The sequence below is a fragment of the Thermobia domestica genome, chromosome 1 (assembly GCF_964235325.1).
Source record: "Thermobia domestica chromosome 1, izTheDome1.hap1.1, whole genome shotgun sequence".
Classification (NCBI taxonomy): Eukaryota; Metazoa; Arthropoda; class Insecta; order Zygentoma; family Lepismatidae; genus Thermobia; species Thermobia domestica.
In genome coordinates, this window is record NC_137454.1 from 188,066,091 (window position 1) to 188,085,989 (window position 19,899).

The following is a 19,899-nucleotide window of genomic DNA, read 5'->3' on the forward strand; positions in this document are numbered from 1 at the left end:
CTGAGATTGGTGAAATTGCTATTTGTTAGTAATAGGTCGAGTTGAATAATTGAACAAAAGTGCTAAGATTAATGAAATCATTTTCCCTTTCCTGTTAGTAGTAGGCCTAATTGCAATAACTGAACAGAAGTGCTGGGATTGATGAAATAGCTATTTGTTAGTAGTAGGTCGAGTTGCGTAATTGAACAAAAGTGCTAAGATTAATGAAATCATTTTCCCTTTCCTGTTAGTAGTAGCCCCAGTTGCAATAACTGAACAGAAGGGCTGAGGTTGATGAAATTGCTATTTGTTAGTAGTAGGTCGAGTTGCGTAATTGAACAAAAGTGCTAAGATTAATGAAATCATTTTCCCTTTCCTGTTAGTAGTAGCCCCAGTTGCAATAACTGAACAGAAGTGCTGAGATTGATGAAATTGCTATTTGTTAGTAGTAGGTCGAGTTGCATAATTGAACAAAAGTGCTAAGATTAATGAAATCATTTTCCCTTTCCTGTTAGTAATAGCCCCAGTTGCAATAACTGAACAGAAGTGCTGAGATTGGTGAAATTGCTATTTGTTAGTAGTAGGTCGAGTTGCATAATTGAACAAAGTGCTAAGATTAATGAAATCATTTTCCCTTTCCTGTTAGTAGTAGCCCCAGTTGCAATAACTGAACAGAAGTTCTGAGATTGATGAAATTGCTATTTGTTAGTAGTAGGTCGAGTTGCATAATTGAACAAAAGTGCTAAGATTAATGAAATCATTTTCCCTTTCCTGTTAGTAGTAGCCCCAGTTGCAATAACTGAACAGAAGTGCTGAGATTGATGAAATTGCTATTTGTTAGTAGTAGGTCGAGTTGCATAATTGAACAAAAGTGCTAAAATTAATGAAATCTTTTTCCCTTTCCTGTTAGTAGTAGCCCCAGTTGCAATAACTGAACGGAAGTGCTGAGATTGGTGAAATTGCTATTTCTTAGTAGTAGGTCGAGTTGCATAATTGAACAAAAGTGCTAAGATTAATGAAATCATTTTTCCTTTCCTGTTCGTAGTAGCCCCAGTTGCAATAACTGAACAGAAGTGCTGAGATTGATGAAATTGCTATTTGTTAGTAGTAGGTCGAGTTGCATAATTGAACAAAAGTGCTAAGATTAATGAACTCGTTTTTCCTTTCCTGTTCGTAGTAGGCCTAGTTGCAATAACTGAACAGAAGTTCTGAGATTGGTGAAATTGCTATTTGTTAGTAATAGGTCGAGTTGCATAATTGAACAAAAGTGCTAAGATTAATGAAATCATTTTCTTTTTCCTGTTAGTAGTAGCCCTAGTTGCAATAACTGAACAGAAGTGCTGAGATTGGTGAAATTGCTATTTGTTAGTAATAGGTCGAGTTGCATAATTGAACAAAAGTGCTAAGATTAATGAAATCATTTTCCCTTTCCTGTTAGTAGTAGCCCTAATTGCAATAACTGAACAGAAGTGCTGAGATTGATGAAATAGCTATTTGTTAGTAATAGGTCGAGTTGAATAATTGAACAAAAGTGCTAAGATTAATGAAATCATTTTCCCTTTCCTGTTAGTAGTAGCCCCAGTTGCAATAACTGAACAGAAGGGCTGAGATTGATGAAATTGCTATTTGTTAGTAGTAGGTCGAGTTGCATAATTGAACAAAAGTGCTAAGATTAATGAAATCATTTTCCCTTTCCTGTTAGTAGTAGGCCTAATTGCAATAACTGAACAGAAGTTCTGAGATTGGTGAAATTGCTATTTGTTAGTAGTAGGTCGAGTTGCATAATTGAACAAAAGTGCTAAGATTAATGAACTCGTTTTTCCTTTCCTGTTCGTAGTAGGCCTAGTTGCAATAACTGAACAGAAGTTCTGAGATTGGTGAAATTGCTATTTGTTAGTAGTAGGTCGAGTTGCATAATTGAACAAAAGTGCTAAGATTAATGAAATCGTTTTTCCTTTCCTGTTCGTAGTAGCCCTAGTTGCAATAACTGAACAGAAGTTCTGAGATTGATGAAATTGCTATTTGTTAGTAGTAGGTCGAGTTGCATAATTGAACAAGAGTGCTAAGATTAATGAAATCGTTTTCCCTTTCCTGTTAGTAGTAGGCCTAGTTGCAATAACTGAACAGAAGTTCTGAGATTGGTGAAATTGCTATTTGTTAGTAGTAGGTCGAGTTGCATAATTGAACAAGAGTGCTAAGATTAATGAACTCGTTTTTCCTTTCCTGTTAGTAGTAGCCCTAGTTGCAATAACTGAACAAAAGTGTTAAGATTATTGAAATCGTTTTTCCTTCCCTGTTAGTAGTATGCTTATTAGCTATAAGGCCTGCCATAGCCTACACTATAGGATAGATCCTAGGAAATCTGTTTCGATTTTTTCTAGATTCAAAATCTCGAGGTGTATGGCATCAAATCGCAAGTCATTTCCTATGTTCTGTGCGATCCTATTAAGTTTTCTCTTGCTTAGAGCACGCTCTAGCTTGGAAAGAAAATTCATAAGATTTCAATTTAAACGACGTCAAGTAAGAGAAAGTGAAAACAAATTTGTTTTCACCTTGCCAGGAAAGATGCTATTTACGCACTTGGGTATTAGTGCATACGAAAAGCATACATTTTTATATAATTGAAAATCAACACTATCACAACAGACATGCAAGGCAGAAGGCACTGGAAAACATTGCTGGCCGAGTATGTGTTGTGAGACATGGCACCTCTTCGGAAGATGTGAAACAGAATAAAATCTTCACGTGTATGGCATAGCAAAAAACGGTAAGATTTTCTACAAGATATGTCTTAACATTATTGTCCAAGATAAATTCTAAGATATTTCCTCGGATTTATCTCATAGTGCAAAGCAGGCGTAATTAACAAAGGTGCTGAATTGGTGAAGTTGCTTTTCCTACTCTGTTAGTAATAGAAATAATTGCAATAACTGAACACAAATTCTAAGATTCTTAAAATTGATATTCCTTGTCTCTTAATAGTACATAAAAGAACTAATTTGAATACGACAATCACTATATACTTTTGTGTGCAACGAAAGAAGTATACCCTCTTATTTTAATTTATTAATATTTGTATTCAACATTTAGAGTTAGAGTTCACTAATACAAGGGGTAATGTAATTTTTGCTTAAATAGTGTTCAGATTTGTTTTCACTTACCTTTGGTTTGCATTCGCATCTCACTTGGCATGGCTGTGGGGCACACGGTGGTGGAGCACATTCACATGATGTTTTCTTATGATGACTAGGAAGATTGTTACATACTTCCCGGTGCCGCCTTCCATCACCACAGCTGCAGTCGATTCGACTCAATTTGTCGGATTGTCTCGACGCCGTGGACTCCCGACTTTCGCGTCTCTGTAGATCAAATGTTAATAAGTGTAATGCTACTAATTATCAGTATTTTTAATAGTCTACTCTTCATTATGCTACTTAAATATTATCTACAGATTGTATAAATATTGGAACCATGTCAACTCCTTATATTGCTTTTTGTTAATTGGATGTAAATTACTTAAAATTTTACACATACAGTGATTATCAAAAGCCTGAGCACACTACTGATTTGCCAGAATTTTTCAAACAAAATACACAATATCCATAAAAAAAACCTTTGTTAGTTCGACTTGTTACAAAATACACACCATTGATCACATAAGAAAACGAAAATATACCGTCCTGTTTCCATTGAGACAAATTTATTGATGAAAGCTTGTGTTCATCGAAGTGTTAGTAAGAGCCTCACAAATCCCAAGCATTGTTTTGATTAATTTACTCCAACAACTTTCAAGAGCCTTCCAAAGGTCTTCAGTAATTATTGGCTTCCCTTCACGAACTGTCATGTGAGGTTCCTCCCACAAGAGCTTGATGCATGGCACATTCTAAGACTATTGGAGCTATTTTAATTTTGTGATGATGTAAGCCTCTTCGTTGCTGTGCAGGTAATTACTGCATAACTTGGAAGAATGTGTGGGATCGTTATCTTGTTGTAGAACAAAGTTACGGCCCAAAATCCGGCTTCCAAATAGAATTAATTGCTTTGTTTAAATGTTGTAACAAAGATTTTTCTCCATTATTACGTCGATTTGAACTAGGAGGAAAACTCTTTTCGGAAGGGCGACGCACAAACATCTGGCATCGGGAACCGAAAAGTTGAAATTTAGATTCGTCCATGCAGAATATCTTATTCTATTGTTCATTGGACTAGTATTTATGTTATGGCACAATAGTACCTTTCTGCAATATTTCCTGCTTCAAGGAGTGGTTTATTTGCTGCAATCACACCTCCAAGACATTATATCTGGAGACTTCAGACCACCATCCTATCTTATATTAATTGGAAGCGGCTCTTCCGTAGTTCTGTTGCTGTTTCTGGGGCGGTTAAAAGCCTTTTTCTTTTGCATGTAGTTCTAATGAACTTGTTCTTAAGAAAAGTTATTATTTCTGGACGATCTGTTTGTTTTCGTGCAATATTTACACCAGTTTGTGAATGTCTTTGAAGAGTCCGACGCATTGCCCCGACAGATATCTGCAACAACGGAACGATTTTTAGCACAGAATAGCTCTCTTCTATCAGAATAACCACTTGAAATTAATAATATACTACCGGTAGCTGAACCTGCGCTCTCTACACAGCGCATCATTCACATATCAACATGAATCTCCTTGTTATTCCTCACATATGTACATGTCCCATTACAGACACAAGTGAAAGACGTCTTGTAAAAATTGGCAAGAGATACCATAAAGGGGAGATTTTGTCTATTACTTTTTCAATATATCGCACCTTTTGCAAGATTTGAGCCTACTTCCGGTTGGAGTTTTTAATTCATGTATGATAAGTGTTTTCTTTCTTCTTGTATGCAGTATGTAATAAGCAAACACATTACACGCACAATTAACTATGTCAGTGATATATGGTGTTTATTGGGCAAAACACTCCAAACAATAAAGATTCAACTTAGTGTTAGAATGGAGAAATGGTTATACTTCGTTTTTCATTATCATTTGGCCATGAAACAAACGCTTAAGAAGAATGCAACTCCTATATACAATAATGTTGTGTTGGAATCTATAATGTGTAGGATATGATGCTTTCTTCCTTTTTAATTTCAACACTTCCAGTGTAACCGTAAAAATGTAACAAAGAAATAATGACCATGTTTTTTAAATATTCAGTTAGAACTGGACAATCTACACAAAATTTGTAATCGATCAGTGAAAACTCATCTTTCTAGAGCCTGTAGTTTCCGAGATCTCATTGTCGAAAGGATTGGCCATAAACATATAAATGCCCACAAAGGTATAGTTTAAAAGAACTCTAGAGATGGTAGCACAGTTCATTTGCGTTGATTTCGAAGAAAGCTTATTAAAATACAAAGGCTTTGAAGAATAATTAAAAAAAATAAACTTTATATGAAAAAGTACTACTTAAATAATTTATTTAAAGTACACATAGTTTAAAATATTTGTTTTTGTTAAACGTGAAATCACAAATAACCGTAAATCAAACGTTGAAATCAAAAGTTATAGGTTGGAGCTCAGGCGCTTCTGTTCCCCATACACCAAGCAGGTTTTCGACCAGGGTTTTCAATTAACGACCAGTTACTTCGACTGTCTACACTAATAACAAACCAATATAACAAGGCCTTTCCATCTTGCCTTGTATTAATGGACCTTGAAAAGGCTTTTGATAAAGTGTGGCATTATGGGCTTATACAAAAATTACAGAAATTAAACCTCCCTATTTGCTACTTACGTTTCATATATTCATTTTTAACTAATCGAATAGGATATGTCTACATAGGACCTGCCATCTCACATCCCATTTTTCCGTATTGTGGCGTTCCACAGGGCTCTGCCCTCAGTCCACTCTTATATATACTGTATGCCTCTGATATACCTAAACCTATGCAAAACGTGTACTTATTTCAATATGCCGATGACACGGCCTTTCTGGCTATTGGCAAAACTATGCATCAGATTAGCATGAGATTACAATCCACTCTCAGTGAATTTATGCAATGGTGTAAAACCTGGAAACTTACTATCAATAGCGATAGAACACAAGCGTGTCTTTTTACCTCCGAAACGCCGCTCCAAGGTTCATCGCAATCCGCGAAACCTCAAAGTCACGCTTAATGAACATTCTCTGCAAACAACATCTACGGCAACATATCTCGGGGTTGTGTTCGACACAAAACTCAACTGGAAGGCTCATCTTGAAAAAATATCACAAAAGGCTAATATACGGCTCAATCTTCTACGTCGGCTAACTGGAACTACTTGGGGATTAAACGCCCTATTGCTACTAAATACATATAAAATGTTCCTTAGGCCTATCTTAACGTTTGGTCACATTGCTTGGTGCAATGCTCCAACAAAGTTCTACGACCGTTTATTGATATTGGAACGCCATGCCATCCGACTTGCATATCGTATAAAGTTACCATATCCGAACTTCCTGACATATGAACATATCAATTTCCCTCACCTTATTCAACATATTGCCGACCTTCGTTTGAAATACATACTATCCCGCCTATCAGCCTCCCATCCATTACTTCTCGATACTCTACAAGCTGATGCGGAAACTGACGCGCCGTATAAATATTTACATTCAGCGTTAAATATTCTTCTCACGTTATATCTAGAAACCACACATCCTACAGCCGAAGAACACGACATCTTTAATATATATCATATACCCGATCATCTTCCTCATTTGTTTCCATTGTAGCACAATGTCTGACTTCAATATTAACCTTGGGCTACCCCCTTGTTTCCATCAGTCTCGAGTCGCCCCGAGACAGAAGAACTAACCTGCATTCGTATACCTAACACTGTGTTTGTGACTGTGGCGTGTATGCACTGCATTTCATTTTACATCATCATCTTTATTTCATAAAAGCACTACACAATGTTTCTATAACAAAGTTTTTTTTCTTGTTTATACCTGCACCATTTAGATGTTTGTTGCTTTTTTGTATGCACATTTCTCTTTATTCAATTATCTAATATTTTGTTTATTGTAATTTTTCAGTACTATTTGTTTATAAAACTACTCTTAGACCAACCTACATGACTTAATCCGTCAATGTCGTAAATACTGTGCCAAAGAGAGGGCGTAACCCTCTAATGGCTAGGGTTAGGAGACATACTGCAAAAACGTTTATTGTTTTGGAATTACAAATTGATGAATAAAGTATCACCTACCAAATCCCTAACCCTATTACAGTAAAAAATAATAATAATAATAAAAAAAGCTTCTGTTCCAGTACAAAGCTTTGACAAAGCCACACCACCCTCACAATCTCTTGCTCGACCTCTCACTGTCGAAGATCTTCTTCGTTACATCACCATTGTACTACAAAATGTTTTCCCTTTCCAGCGTGAACACATTCTTCGTGTCGCCATTTCAACAGCCAAATCTCTCTTCAACCTTAACTTTTCTGCTCCCTATTCAGGACCTTTCGTTCACTTCCACATCGCACCTCTAGAGACAGAAGTATAAACCCAATATGGCAGCGGCAGTATACATTATGGCTCTTGCTTTACTTTTCGTTAATATCAGATCATTCCAGCAACATAAAATACTTCTAGAACCTCTTCTGTTAGAAGAAAACATTGATATCGTAGCTCTCAACGAAACAGCTTTAAAAACAGCCTCTTCTGCACGACTTTCTGGTTACCAACTTCAACGCTGCGATTACCACGATATACACGCGCGTGCTCAAGGCGGGGTGCTGATTGGGTTTTCTCCCAAGGGTCCGTATCGACAATACAATCCTACTGCATTTAGAAACCTTCCTGAACATCTCTTATTCTCTATCTACTACCCTTCTCTTACAGTTAATGTAGCTACCATATATATATACGTCCTGGCCATCCAATACCTTTCACCTTTTTCGAATATATCGCCCAAACCTTTAAAAACATAATCATCATGGCTGACATAAATATCCATAGCAGAAGTGCCAGGGAGAAACAACGTTTTACGGACTTTGTTTCAGTTACACTACAACTTCACATTCATAATCTTCCTGGTCCCACTCGACCAGCTAGCCAAACAACCCCGGATATAGTAATCACGTCTCTCTCGCTTATAAATGACTGCGACGTGAAAGTTCTTGACACGATTGGAAGCGATCACTGTCCTATTAAACTAACCATTAAAAAGATTCGGCCATCTCTACAAAAGTTAGAGCCACTTATTATACACCGTTACGATAAAGCTGACTGGTCTCAATTTCGACAGACCGTAAATATCCATGTCTCCAATTTCCAACCACCAAACTCAGAATCCGAAATGTACAATATTGTCAACCACATCACAGACACCTTACATTCTAGTGCTCAACAATCTATACCTGTGGAGAAAATTTATCCATCTAAGCCAAAATTGCCTCCAACCTATCTTCCTTTAATACAGAAATCACGACAGCAATTTCGAGAATATAGAAGAACCGGCAATGAAGAATGTCTCCGTCAACACAGACAGTGGCACCGAACTGTTACAAATTATCTCACAGCATACAAACGTCGCACTTGGATCAGCGCCTGTAATAAACTAAACGACGAAGCCTCACCAAGCCGATATTGGAAAACCTTCCATAGACTCACAGGCAAAAGCACTAAAATATCGTACCCTCTGTTGGACACTGACGTTCCTCTCTTTACAGATCAAGATAAGGCAAACTCTTTTGCAACACAATTACAAACAGTTTTCACGCCTGTAATATCATGTAATTCACATAAACGCAAAGACTTGTCCACTATTCCAGCTTTACAACCATCACTCTCACATGCAATAGATATTGACCATCCTCTTACAGCACCAATCAGTACACATGAACTTCAAGGCGCACTTCATAAGAAACGAAATACTGCACCAGGCATCGATCATATTTCCTACCGGCTAGTAAAAGAAGCTCCACTCTCTTTACTTACACTACTCGTTACAGTCTACAACTTTATTCTCCGCACCGGCTTTTACCCTGCGGATTGGAAAGTATCCAAAATCTGCATGTTTCTTAAGCCTAATAAACCAGCACATTCTGTGACTTCTTACCGCCCAATACAACTGACAACAGTTTTCAGTAAGCTCTTTGAGAAAATTCTTGTCCAACGGCTTCATTTACATATCCAAGAGAATAACTTATTGCCCATACACCAAGCAGGTTTTCGACCAACCTTTTCCATTAACGATCAGCTACTTCGGCTCTCTACAATAATAACAAATCAATATAATAAGGCCTTACCATCCTGCCTCGTTTTAATGGATCTTGAAAAGGCTTTCGATAAAGTATGGCATTTTGGCATTATTCAAAAGTTACAGAAGCTAAACCTCCCGATCTGCTACTTACGTATCATATATTCGTTTCTAGTAAATCGAATTGGATATGTTTATATAGGATCCGCTATTTCACACCCTATTTTTCCGTATTGTGGCGTTCCACAGGGTTCTGCTCTCAGCCCGCTCTTATACATACTATATGCGTCTGATATACCAAAACCTACGGAAAACGTGTTCCTATTTCAATATGCCGATGACACGGCTTTTCTAGCTCTGGGCAAGACTATGCATCAGATAAGCACGGCATTACAATCCACTCTCAATGGATTTATGCAATGGTGCAAAACTTGGAAACTTACTGTCAATAGTGACAAAACGCAAGCACTGGTCTTTTTACCTCCAAAACGCCGCTCCAAGGTTCATCGCAATCCGCAAAACCTTAAAGTCACACTTAATGATCATTCTCTTCAACCAACTACTACGGCCACATATCTCGGGGTGGTATACGATTCCAAACTCAACTGGAAGGTTCATCTTGAGAAAATATCTCAAAAGGCTAATATCCGGCTCAATCTTCTCCGCCGTCTAACTGGCACAACTTGGGGACTAAAGGCCACCTTGCTCCTAAATACATATAAAATGTTCCTTCGACCTATCTTAACTTTTGAACACATCGCTTGGTGCAACGCTCCCACGAAGTTCTATGACCGTTTGTCAATACTCGAGCGTCATGCCATTCGACTTGCACATCGTATCTGGCTACCATATCCCAACTTTCTGACTTATGAGCACATTGACTTTCCTCAACTGACTCAACATCTCGCCGATCTCCGCTTGAAATTTATACTCTCTCGACTACCAGTCTCTCACCCATTTCTTCTAGATACCCTACAAGCAGATGCTAAAACTGACGCTCCGTATAAGTATTTGCACACGCCATTAAACATACTTATTACGCTGCATCTTAATACCGAGCATCCTACCGCCGACGAGCGCGATATCTTCCATATTTATCATATTGGTGATCATCTCCCTCATTTGTTTCCATCTATGCACCATGTATAATTTCAACACTAACGCTGGGCTTTCCTCATGTCGCCATCAGTCTCGAGCCGCCCCGAGACAGAAGAACTAATCTGCATTTGTCTTCTTAACAATGTGTTTGTGATTGTGGCGTGCACGCACTGCATCTCATCTTTCACCGTCATCATATTTATTTTATAAAGCACCTCAATGCCTATATACTCTTTCTTAAACAGTAAAAAAAATCCTAGTTGCATCACTTTTATATGTGTTCTTTCCTGCACTCATATTTAATATTTGCACTAATCTTGTGTTTAGATTTTTTTATTAATTAATCTTTGTTTTTGATAATTTCACATAGACCATCATCAAATTCTTTAAATAACTGTGTACTAAAATCTGTGCCAAAGAGAGGGCGTAACCCTCTAAGGGCTAGGGTTAGAAATATTCTTTGAAATTAAATGATGAATAAAGAATTTCCTAAATCCCTAACCCTTTACTACTACAAAAAAAAAGCTTCTGTTGTACGTCTTTAGATCAAGGCACTCCCCTATTACCAACTTCCCATGTTAAATATATCGGAGTGATCTTCGATAGTAAACTGACTTGGAAGCCCCATTTGCAGAAGATCCAAACTCAAACCACTAAACGACTAGCTTTACTGAGAAGCTTAGTCTGTACCTCATGGGGCCTCCATACAAAAACTGTCCTTACGACATACAAATCGTTTCTCCGACCGGCACTCACTCATGGCCATACTGCATGGATATCTGCCCCAACACAACTGTATCAGCGCCTAGAAATTATTGAACGCCACACTTTTCGACTAGCTTTTCGCATTCGCCTTCCGACCCCTGCAGCACTACTCTACGAGAGAATTATTTTTACTACCATTCTTCAACATCTCGAACAAACACGCTCCAAGTACATCGCCAAAGGCATTCAATCAGGTAATCCCCTTATTCTTGACGCCATCCATATAGACATCCTGCTAGACACACCTTCTCAATATCTTGATACCCGTCTTCAACATCTTCTAACAATGTACTCCAATACCCTTGATGACAATGATCCTACTAAACAAGATTTTGCTATCTACCACCCTGACCATTTATCACGACACATCTATCCATCTTTGCACTAGTACTCATCATTGTGGTTCCAGAGGCTCATCTGTTCTCATTAGTTCTGAGTTGCCACAGAACAGAAGTTAACCCTGCATTTGTCTATACTAATCATCTTTACTGTGTATGTCTTGTCCAATTGCACTGCATTCATATATCATCTCATTATCCCGTGGATGAACTCTTAGCTTCAATTTCTCGCCGCTCATAGATACCTAAATGATGCCCTCCATATTTGAAAAGTGCGATATATGAAGTGGATGTCCTGAACAAATAAAGAAATAAAGAATATGAAAACCCAACTACATAAATCAATGCAAACCCCAAAATAAACTGCACTGGAAATAAAAATAAATAAATAAATAAAAATAAAAAAATAAAATTAAAACCACTTAGCCCTCACCTTCTATCACCTATCCCATAGCTTTCCCTTCATGCCCTTCCCGAAGAAAGGGTGTACCCCTTGACCGGTCAAACCTTGTACAAAACAACGCTTCTGTTGAACTGGCCACCTGGAGCTCTAACCAGATTAAAAAATAGGGTATCCGTAGCTGGCGGAGAAAAATAAGCGAGTCACTTAGTGTTTCCATCCCCATTGGTTGAATCACGAACTTCTTAAATACGGTCGGATTACTTAACTCTCTGAGGATTAAGGAAACAACCGTCGAATTAGTTTTAAGCCTCCACGGAGGCTAACACACCTACTTGATTTTTACTGTTGACGAACTTGGCATTCTCTTGGGTTAACGATTTGTTTTTGATATTCTCCTCTTTGGAGGCATATATCACCGAAACTAGTTCGACGACTTTGGCACCTCCACCGGATAAGGATTTATACTAGTGTTTCCTCTTCGGTGGAGTAGGCACCTTAATTAACTTCACCCTTATAACATTGCTCTAAGACCACACAGTATATAGGGGGCGATCAGTACCCTCTTTTGTGGCAAGCTGGCGCCATCTCCCAGTTTAGTTATTAAGATGGCTTCTCAGAAGCCAGCAGCAAAATCAGATAAAAAAAAGTACAGTCACCCCGGATTCCAGGTCTCAGGGGCAAAATAATCTACGTACAAACCAGAAGATTTTCTAGTGCCTTTAGGCAACAAGAAGCAAACAGCCGCCCCAGCGAAATCTAAAACCACTACACTTAAGCAGTCCAGTGCTTCACAACCATCCACTTCGAGTAAGCCTGGAGATATGGATTTCACGGTAGTAGGTCTTCTTTAGCAAACATCAAGGCAGAACACCTCGCTAATAGTGCCTCCGAATATCCACCTCTCCCATTCAGTAGTAAGTTCGAGGTTTTGTCCCCAGCAGAATCAGATAATGCTAGTACTAGCACTAAAACTGCTACGACACCCAGTTTCAAGCCTGGCCCGCGGTGGCTCAGTGGTAGAGCGTTCACCTCTGGTACATGGGGTCCCGGGTTCAAACCCTGCTCCCGCCAAGTGAACTTTGTGGTGGACAAACACCGTGTGCGTGGGTTTTCTCGGGGTTCTCCCCTTTCTTCCTACTTTCTTCATTCCACCATTTCATTCATTTCTCATAATCACCGTCTCCTTTAGCCTAACCGGCATAACCGTGGGACGTACAACTCAAAGATTTCATTTCATTTCAAAGATTTCCAGTTTCAAGCCTCCTCCGATTTTCATCTACAGAATTACCAACACCTATATATTTATTAAGACCTTATCACGAGCATTAAAGGAGCCCCCTCTCGCTCAGCCCACTAAGGAGCGCATTCGGATTCAAGCGGCAAACAAAGATGATTATAATTCTATCAAGGCTTACTGCGAGCAAACGAAAACTGAGTATGCCACAGGGGGTAGCAAAAAATGAAAGACCTATTAAGGTGGTTGTCCGAAAACTGCCTATTGACACTGAGACGATCTGAAGGATGAATTTATCCGACTGGGCTATAAACCAACGAGCGTTCATCAAATGTCTCGCAAAAGCAAGACGGATAACAAGAAAATTATGATGCCACTGTTTTTGATTGCTCTGGAACGAACTGCAGCTGTTAAAGAGATCTATGCTATTAACAACCTACTTCATTACAAGGTCCAAATCGAATCATACAAGCCTCCCTCGGTGCTACAGTGTTACAGATGCCAACGCCTGGGTTATTCACAGGACACCTGCAAAGCGCATCCGCGCTGTCTCAAATGTGGGCAATTTCATTTTACCCAGTCCTGCAGTAAATCAGACTCCTTCACACCCGCCACTTGCGCAAACTGTCAGGGAGATCACCCGGCAAATTACCGTGAATGACGGGTATTTAAATCCTATTCTGAGGCTCTTAAATTGCCGGCACAGCAGCCGAGGAAACTTCAAGATAAAGCCGAGAAGACTTTCAACAAACCATCAGCAGAGATAATTTCCAACCCCACTATTGTTAACGTCCAACCTATGGCTACGGACAATGAAGACGCTGAAGCTCCCACTGCTTCCCACACCCAACCAGCTTCTTCCGAAAAACTGGAGAGCCCTAAAGAAGACCTGGACCTAAAGTCTATTCTTTCATTCCTCAAGGGGTTAAATTTCCACAAAATCATAACGCATATTACACGTGGTATTACCCGTTTCCGTCAAGCAGCAGATCCAGCTTCCAAGGCTGCAGCAATAATAGAAACAATAGCCGAAATGGTTGACGACGGCTGTTTCTAACTCCAGCGTCCTACATCATACACTTATCCTTGCTATATGGAATGCAGATGGTCTCGAAGGGCAGAAACAAATGCTAATTAGATTTCTCACACACCATAGAGTTGATGTCATGTTTGTACAAGAAACACACTTTACTGCTCGGATCACTACTTGGCGACTACCCAATTACATTGTCTATCGGCAGGATAGAGTGGGCAGACAGAAAGGAGGATTACTACTTATAATCAAAAAGGCTTTCCCAGTCAGGTTGATTACAATACCACCTTTAGTTACTTTGGAGGCACTTGCTATTGAGCTAATAACTCCAGGCGTTCCATTAATATTGGTTACCGGGTACAGGTCCCCGGTCACACAACTAGAGCTCACAGACTTCGATGTCATTGCAAACTTAGGGCCACAAGTCATCTTAGCTGGAGATCTTAATGCTAAACATGGAGAATGGAACTCCATTACTGCAAACACTGCTGGAGACGCTTTACACCAATATCTCCTCACGTCCAACTTCAACATCAGTGCTCCGCCAGACCCAACTCATCATCCAAAGTTCGGCGGACAACCCGATGTGCTTGACTTCGCTCTTTGCAAAGACGTATCCTTTACTGTCCATCCTTAAGTCATCTCAGATTTAGACTCTGACCACGATCAAGTTATTTTTCACGTCTCACACTGAAGAAAGTGGGAGAAAACGGGAGAAACCCGAGAAAACCCACGCACACGGTGTTTGTCCTAGCAAAACAGTTACGTATATTGGCATTACTTCTCATTCACACCTAACCTGGAGCAAACACCTACCACAAGTCATTAAGAAAGCTTGCAACCGTTTAAATTTACTTAAACGGTCGACTGGAACAACATGGGGTCTAAAACCACATACCATTTTAAATACGTATAAAGTCTTTCTTTGTCCACGGTGAACATATGGCTTCACTGCTTGGATGTCTGCCCCACTTAAGTATTACCAAAATACTACTAGTCTTGGAAAGACACACCTTTCGCATAGCCCATCGCATAAAGCTTCCAAGTCCGACACAAGATCTCTATCGCCTCATCACCTTTCCAAACCTTGAATTTCACATTGAAAAACTCCGCCAGACGTACATCACCAAGCGTTTCTAAGCACAACATCCCCTTCTATACAACGCCATGCATTACATCGCCCTTCATCCTTCCACTGTACGCTACTATCACACTCCCCTTTCCTCATTACTTACTCTTTATCAACTCTTCTTACCGCCAAACGATCCCCAACTTCTCTTTCTGAACGAATATATCACTCATGCTCATCTTCCTCATATCTTTTCGTCATTATCTGCACACTAACTCCTCATTGACATAACTCGGGTTTCATCCGTCCTTCATCACGGTCAAGAGCAGCCCCTAGACCAGAAGATAGTCTCATTCGTCTATTTAACATAACCCATGTGTTCATCTTCTGCACCGCACTTCACCTCATCGTGCATCCTCATTACATCTCCCTTTTATGATTATTGTCACTTTGCTCTATAAATTTACTATATTTTTATGAACTTTCTCTCTCGTCTATTTGTTTATCATGGCAATTCCTCTCTATATGATTGTATTCTTTTGATGTTATTGATGTTATTAAGTGTACTTCTCTGCTTCCTTTTCCTTTAAAATGTTAAAGAACGTAAAGTTCTTTAAGTCCTTTCTTACAATAAAGATTATGTAGCATCCCTTCGACCACCCATAATAAACATAATCCCGCCAATCCTTTCTACATCTCCTCCCTAAAAGAGGGCGCAACCCTCTCATAGGGTGTTAGCCTTCTGGCTAGCTTTCTTAAAAAATATACGCTTCTGTTGCTATTGTAGCATTTTAATAGATAGATTATTCATAGTATTAGCTCTTTCCATTTCGGGAAATAATTATATAATTATCATTTAATGTTCCCTGATACAAAAGGTACAACATCCTGTTTTCTTTTCACAAAATAATTTTCATACTATTTAAACATTCCCTTATGGTTTTAGTTAGCTATAAGGTGAAAAATTAAAACTTTACCCAATATACTACCACAAATTCAAGTTGGTTTATTTAAATAATAGAAACCCAATATTATTTGTAAGTATGTAATTAAAATCAAAATAATCTAGATTGCACAGAAACCTCTTCGATGTAAATGAATAACTCAACTAACAAGCTCTATTTTGTCTACCAACCCAGGCAAACCTTCTGCTACACCCGCTATGTTACGACTTCTTTCACCTAAATAAATTAAAGTGACGGGCGATGTACATATTCTGGAGCTATACTCACACGAGCTATATAGCTCAATATTACATTCAAATTCACCTTCATTAATTTAAAAACATTGTTTAACCACATGATTCTAATCCATCTCCGCTTACTGATAAACTGATCCTTCACCTGATGTCTATTCTAATTAGGATAGTGAAGATATATGAAACTTCTCACACTAGCACCATCAACTACGATGGTATACAAATTGCACACACAACACTAAGTAAAACATATCGTGGATTGTTGATTACGAGACAGATTCCTCTGAATAGTCTAAAATACCGGCAAATCTTTTGAGTTTCAAGAACATATCTACTACTACCCATGTATCTAAATTTACATTAAAAATAATAGGATATCTAATCCTAGGCTAACTAATCATTTCATAACCTGAAATAGAGAGCCCATAACATTAAATAATAATTTCACCCATAAATAATATATATATATATATATATATATATATATATATATATATATATATAATCCTTTGTCAATATAAATATAACTAGACTTTCATTCTCATAATTCTATATTTTGCTCCTTTAAGTCTTCTCGTCTCACCGCGGCAGCTGGCACGACTTTCGCTGGACTGCTCCAAACACCAATTAATAAACAAAAACAAGTACTGTGACAGAACCGTGGATCATCTGAAGGAGAATACTTGGAACATAGTTAAAGCATGCACAGAAAGAACTACGGAGATAAATGCTTCCATTAGATCTCTTTGATGGGTTTCAAAACAGTTTCAACACTGAAAAATCACTGAAACAAATTTGACCACACAAGAAATGTAATGTGCCTCTTTTATCGCTAGTAGCAGAGCCATCTAAAATATGACACAGACCGGCTTTTACGATAACATTTAATTTAAATTTGTATGTGTTAAACTATAAAAAAAAGTTCTAGTAGAATAGGTAACTTCACGTAGACTGAATAATTGTGCGAAAATATATTTTTCATTCGGGAGATTTTAATTTTGGAAATCAAGTGTCTACAACATTCAATAGTAAAATATTACCAAGTACACTCAACATCATTATTATTTTTGTACAACCCATTGTATCATATTTGTTATTCTGTTAAGTTAAGTTAATTAATTAATTAGGATTTAATGTCCCTTTTCAGCACAATTTTTTATATTAGAGAGCAGGTCTGAAACCAGCCACAGAGGTTTGGGGGGCATGAATATTTTAGGGGGGCCAAGTCATTAAAAATTCTTTCAAATATCTAAATTGTATTTTTTGTATTAATAATAGCATTTTGCATTGAGGTCTGGAGGGGCCACGAAAAGTTTAGAGGCCATGCCTCCTAACACCCCTCTGGTTGCGTGCCTGTTAGAGAGGACTTACTTTGTAGTGCAATAAGAAAATATACTCGAATAATAATCCGAGTTAAACCCTTCTCTTCAATTAGATCGGCATCACTTACAGTAATTATAATAAAAACAACGTAAAATGTTTCCATTCATTTCCACAAAAGTAATGAACTTTCCATTTCAAAATGCATAACAAGAGATTAATGGAATATTATATTTGTTAAGAAAACCCTGTGAAATGGTTTTATGTTACGACTCAGAGGATAATAGTTGCTTAATTAGAGCTTATAGTCCCATTCAGCAGAGAGCCTATATGAGACATGGATCCACAACCGTGGATATACATTTACAATTAATATAATAGTATTTGCTAATCGAATGTGAAAGGAAAGGAGTTGCCGAAGAATTATTCAAAGAAATTTTCTCAAACTCCGGGTTAAGTTAGGAGCAAAGCCAACAAAAATACTGGACCTACTCCAGGGTTTGAGCACACGAAAACATAATTCAAAACATTTTCTTCCAATCCGCTGAACTATTTCTTAGTCTAGCTTTACTTTTGATTTTGTGCAAAGTGGATTTCTGTTTCACACTAGGTACTGTTTACGGTCAAATACGACTGAGTTTGCGACGAATAATTGGAAGTTATATCTCTTGCAATGTACAAAAGTATTTTTCGCACAAGTTATATTTTTTACGTCACAATGATGTAAGACACTTTGAATCTGTGGAATGATGATAGTTTGAACGATCATTAAACCCTTGCCATATTTTGACGCGCTAGACGCGTTGCTTTTCACTTTTCACTTCCGTATTTTGACGTGTGTCATGCGTTCCGATATTTGAGCGGCTGTTTTTGCTTGCTGTCACTAGATGGTAGAAGCTTAAAGGTGATCATGTTGTAACTATTAACACTTGGGGTATACTACATTCACGGACCATACAATAAAGCATACAGCATTGCAAAAAAAAATACGAAAAAAGTCAAATGTGAAGGGGTTAATAATAATAATAATAATAATAATAATAATAATAATAATAATAATAATAATAATAATAATAATAATAATAATAATAATAATAATAAAGCAATAAGAGAATTGTATGACAATTACCTAAACAATAAAATTTGATGAATGTTAATTAAAAGTAACTAATGTTCTTCTCTTCATACGGACTTCAGTAGCTCGCCTAGTCTTTCATGAAAGGCTTTCAACTACCAGTGTACTAAAATTAGTCTATTCTGGTACAGAACATAAGTGTATTTATTACAGTACAATGGAAACAGGTTAACATTCAAAGTATAGCACATCGTGTTGGACTGTTTGCAGCCACCTTCGTGCTAATACCTCGATCCCCGCTCAAGACTTCCTCCAGTATTTAGAGGCGAAGAAATCAATCATTGTTGCTTCCACCTGCTTCTGATTGATGAAGAATCGTGATTACAGGAAATTCGCCATGACCGAAACCGGCAAGGTCAGGAGCATATGCCGGTATGGCGTCAGTTCAATGTCATCAAGTTAATGCTTTTTTCGTTTTTTGAGCTGAGTGTGGTTTTGCGTTATCCTGTTGCAGCAGGGCAAGTTTTCGGTTTACTATTATTTTTGGTGTACCGAAGCATACATTCGCTCCAGCTGTTCGAAATAAAAGTCGACATTGATGGTATGACCTTTAGGAAAGATTTCAAAGTGAATTACCTCCTCGTAGTTTCACCACACATACAACAGAACTTTAGACTTGAAAGGCCCTATTTGACTATCGGATTTTGAAGTTGATCATCGGTGCACAATGACTTTTTATTTGCACATTCAGAGGTCGGGAAAATACCCACGTTTCGTCGCATGTTATAATCCGTTTCAGAACCGCATATCACGTGGATTTTGCAACATTTGTTGGCACACATCCACGCTCCTCTGGTCTTGAGCTGGAGTCAATTCATGTGGCGCAATGTGTCAGCTCCTAATAGTTTCCTCGAGTTACTGAAGGCGATGCACTAGAGTGGACTTGGAGATGCCGAGTTGGTTTCATAAATCGTCGTGTACCGGTGAATGGATTTTCCTCTATGGTGTATCGTATGACCTCAGAATCTGTTAACCTGGAATGGTCCAGTCTTGGCTATTCTTCCACATTTTTACAACCTGCATGACATTTTTGAAGCCAACGAATTGCTGCGTCGCGGTTCACTGCACCTTCCCCTTTCGCATGATAAATGTTTTATGTATGTATTTATTTATT

The 19,899-nt window shown here is 38.2% G+C and overlaps 1 protein-coding gene across 1 annotated transcript in view; it reads right to left on the reverse strand.

The window, feature by feature from the left end:
- The window catches only part of LOC145692064 (uncharacterized), a 156,740-nt gene that overhangs the window by 120,400 nt on the left and 16,441 nt on the right, over positions 1 to 19,899 (reverse strand). Inside the window, exon 3 of the mRNA XM_081767356.1 lies at positions 3,141 to 3,338. Coding sequence (XP_081623482.1) covers positions 3,141 to 3,338 — 198 coding nt within the window. The remainder of the gene's footprint in view (positions 1 to 3,140; positions 3,339 to 19,899) is intronic.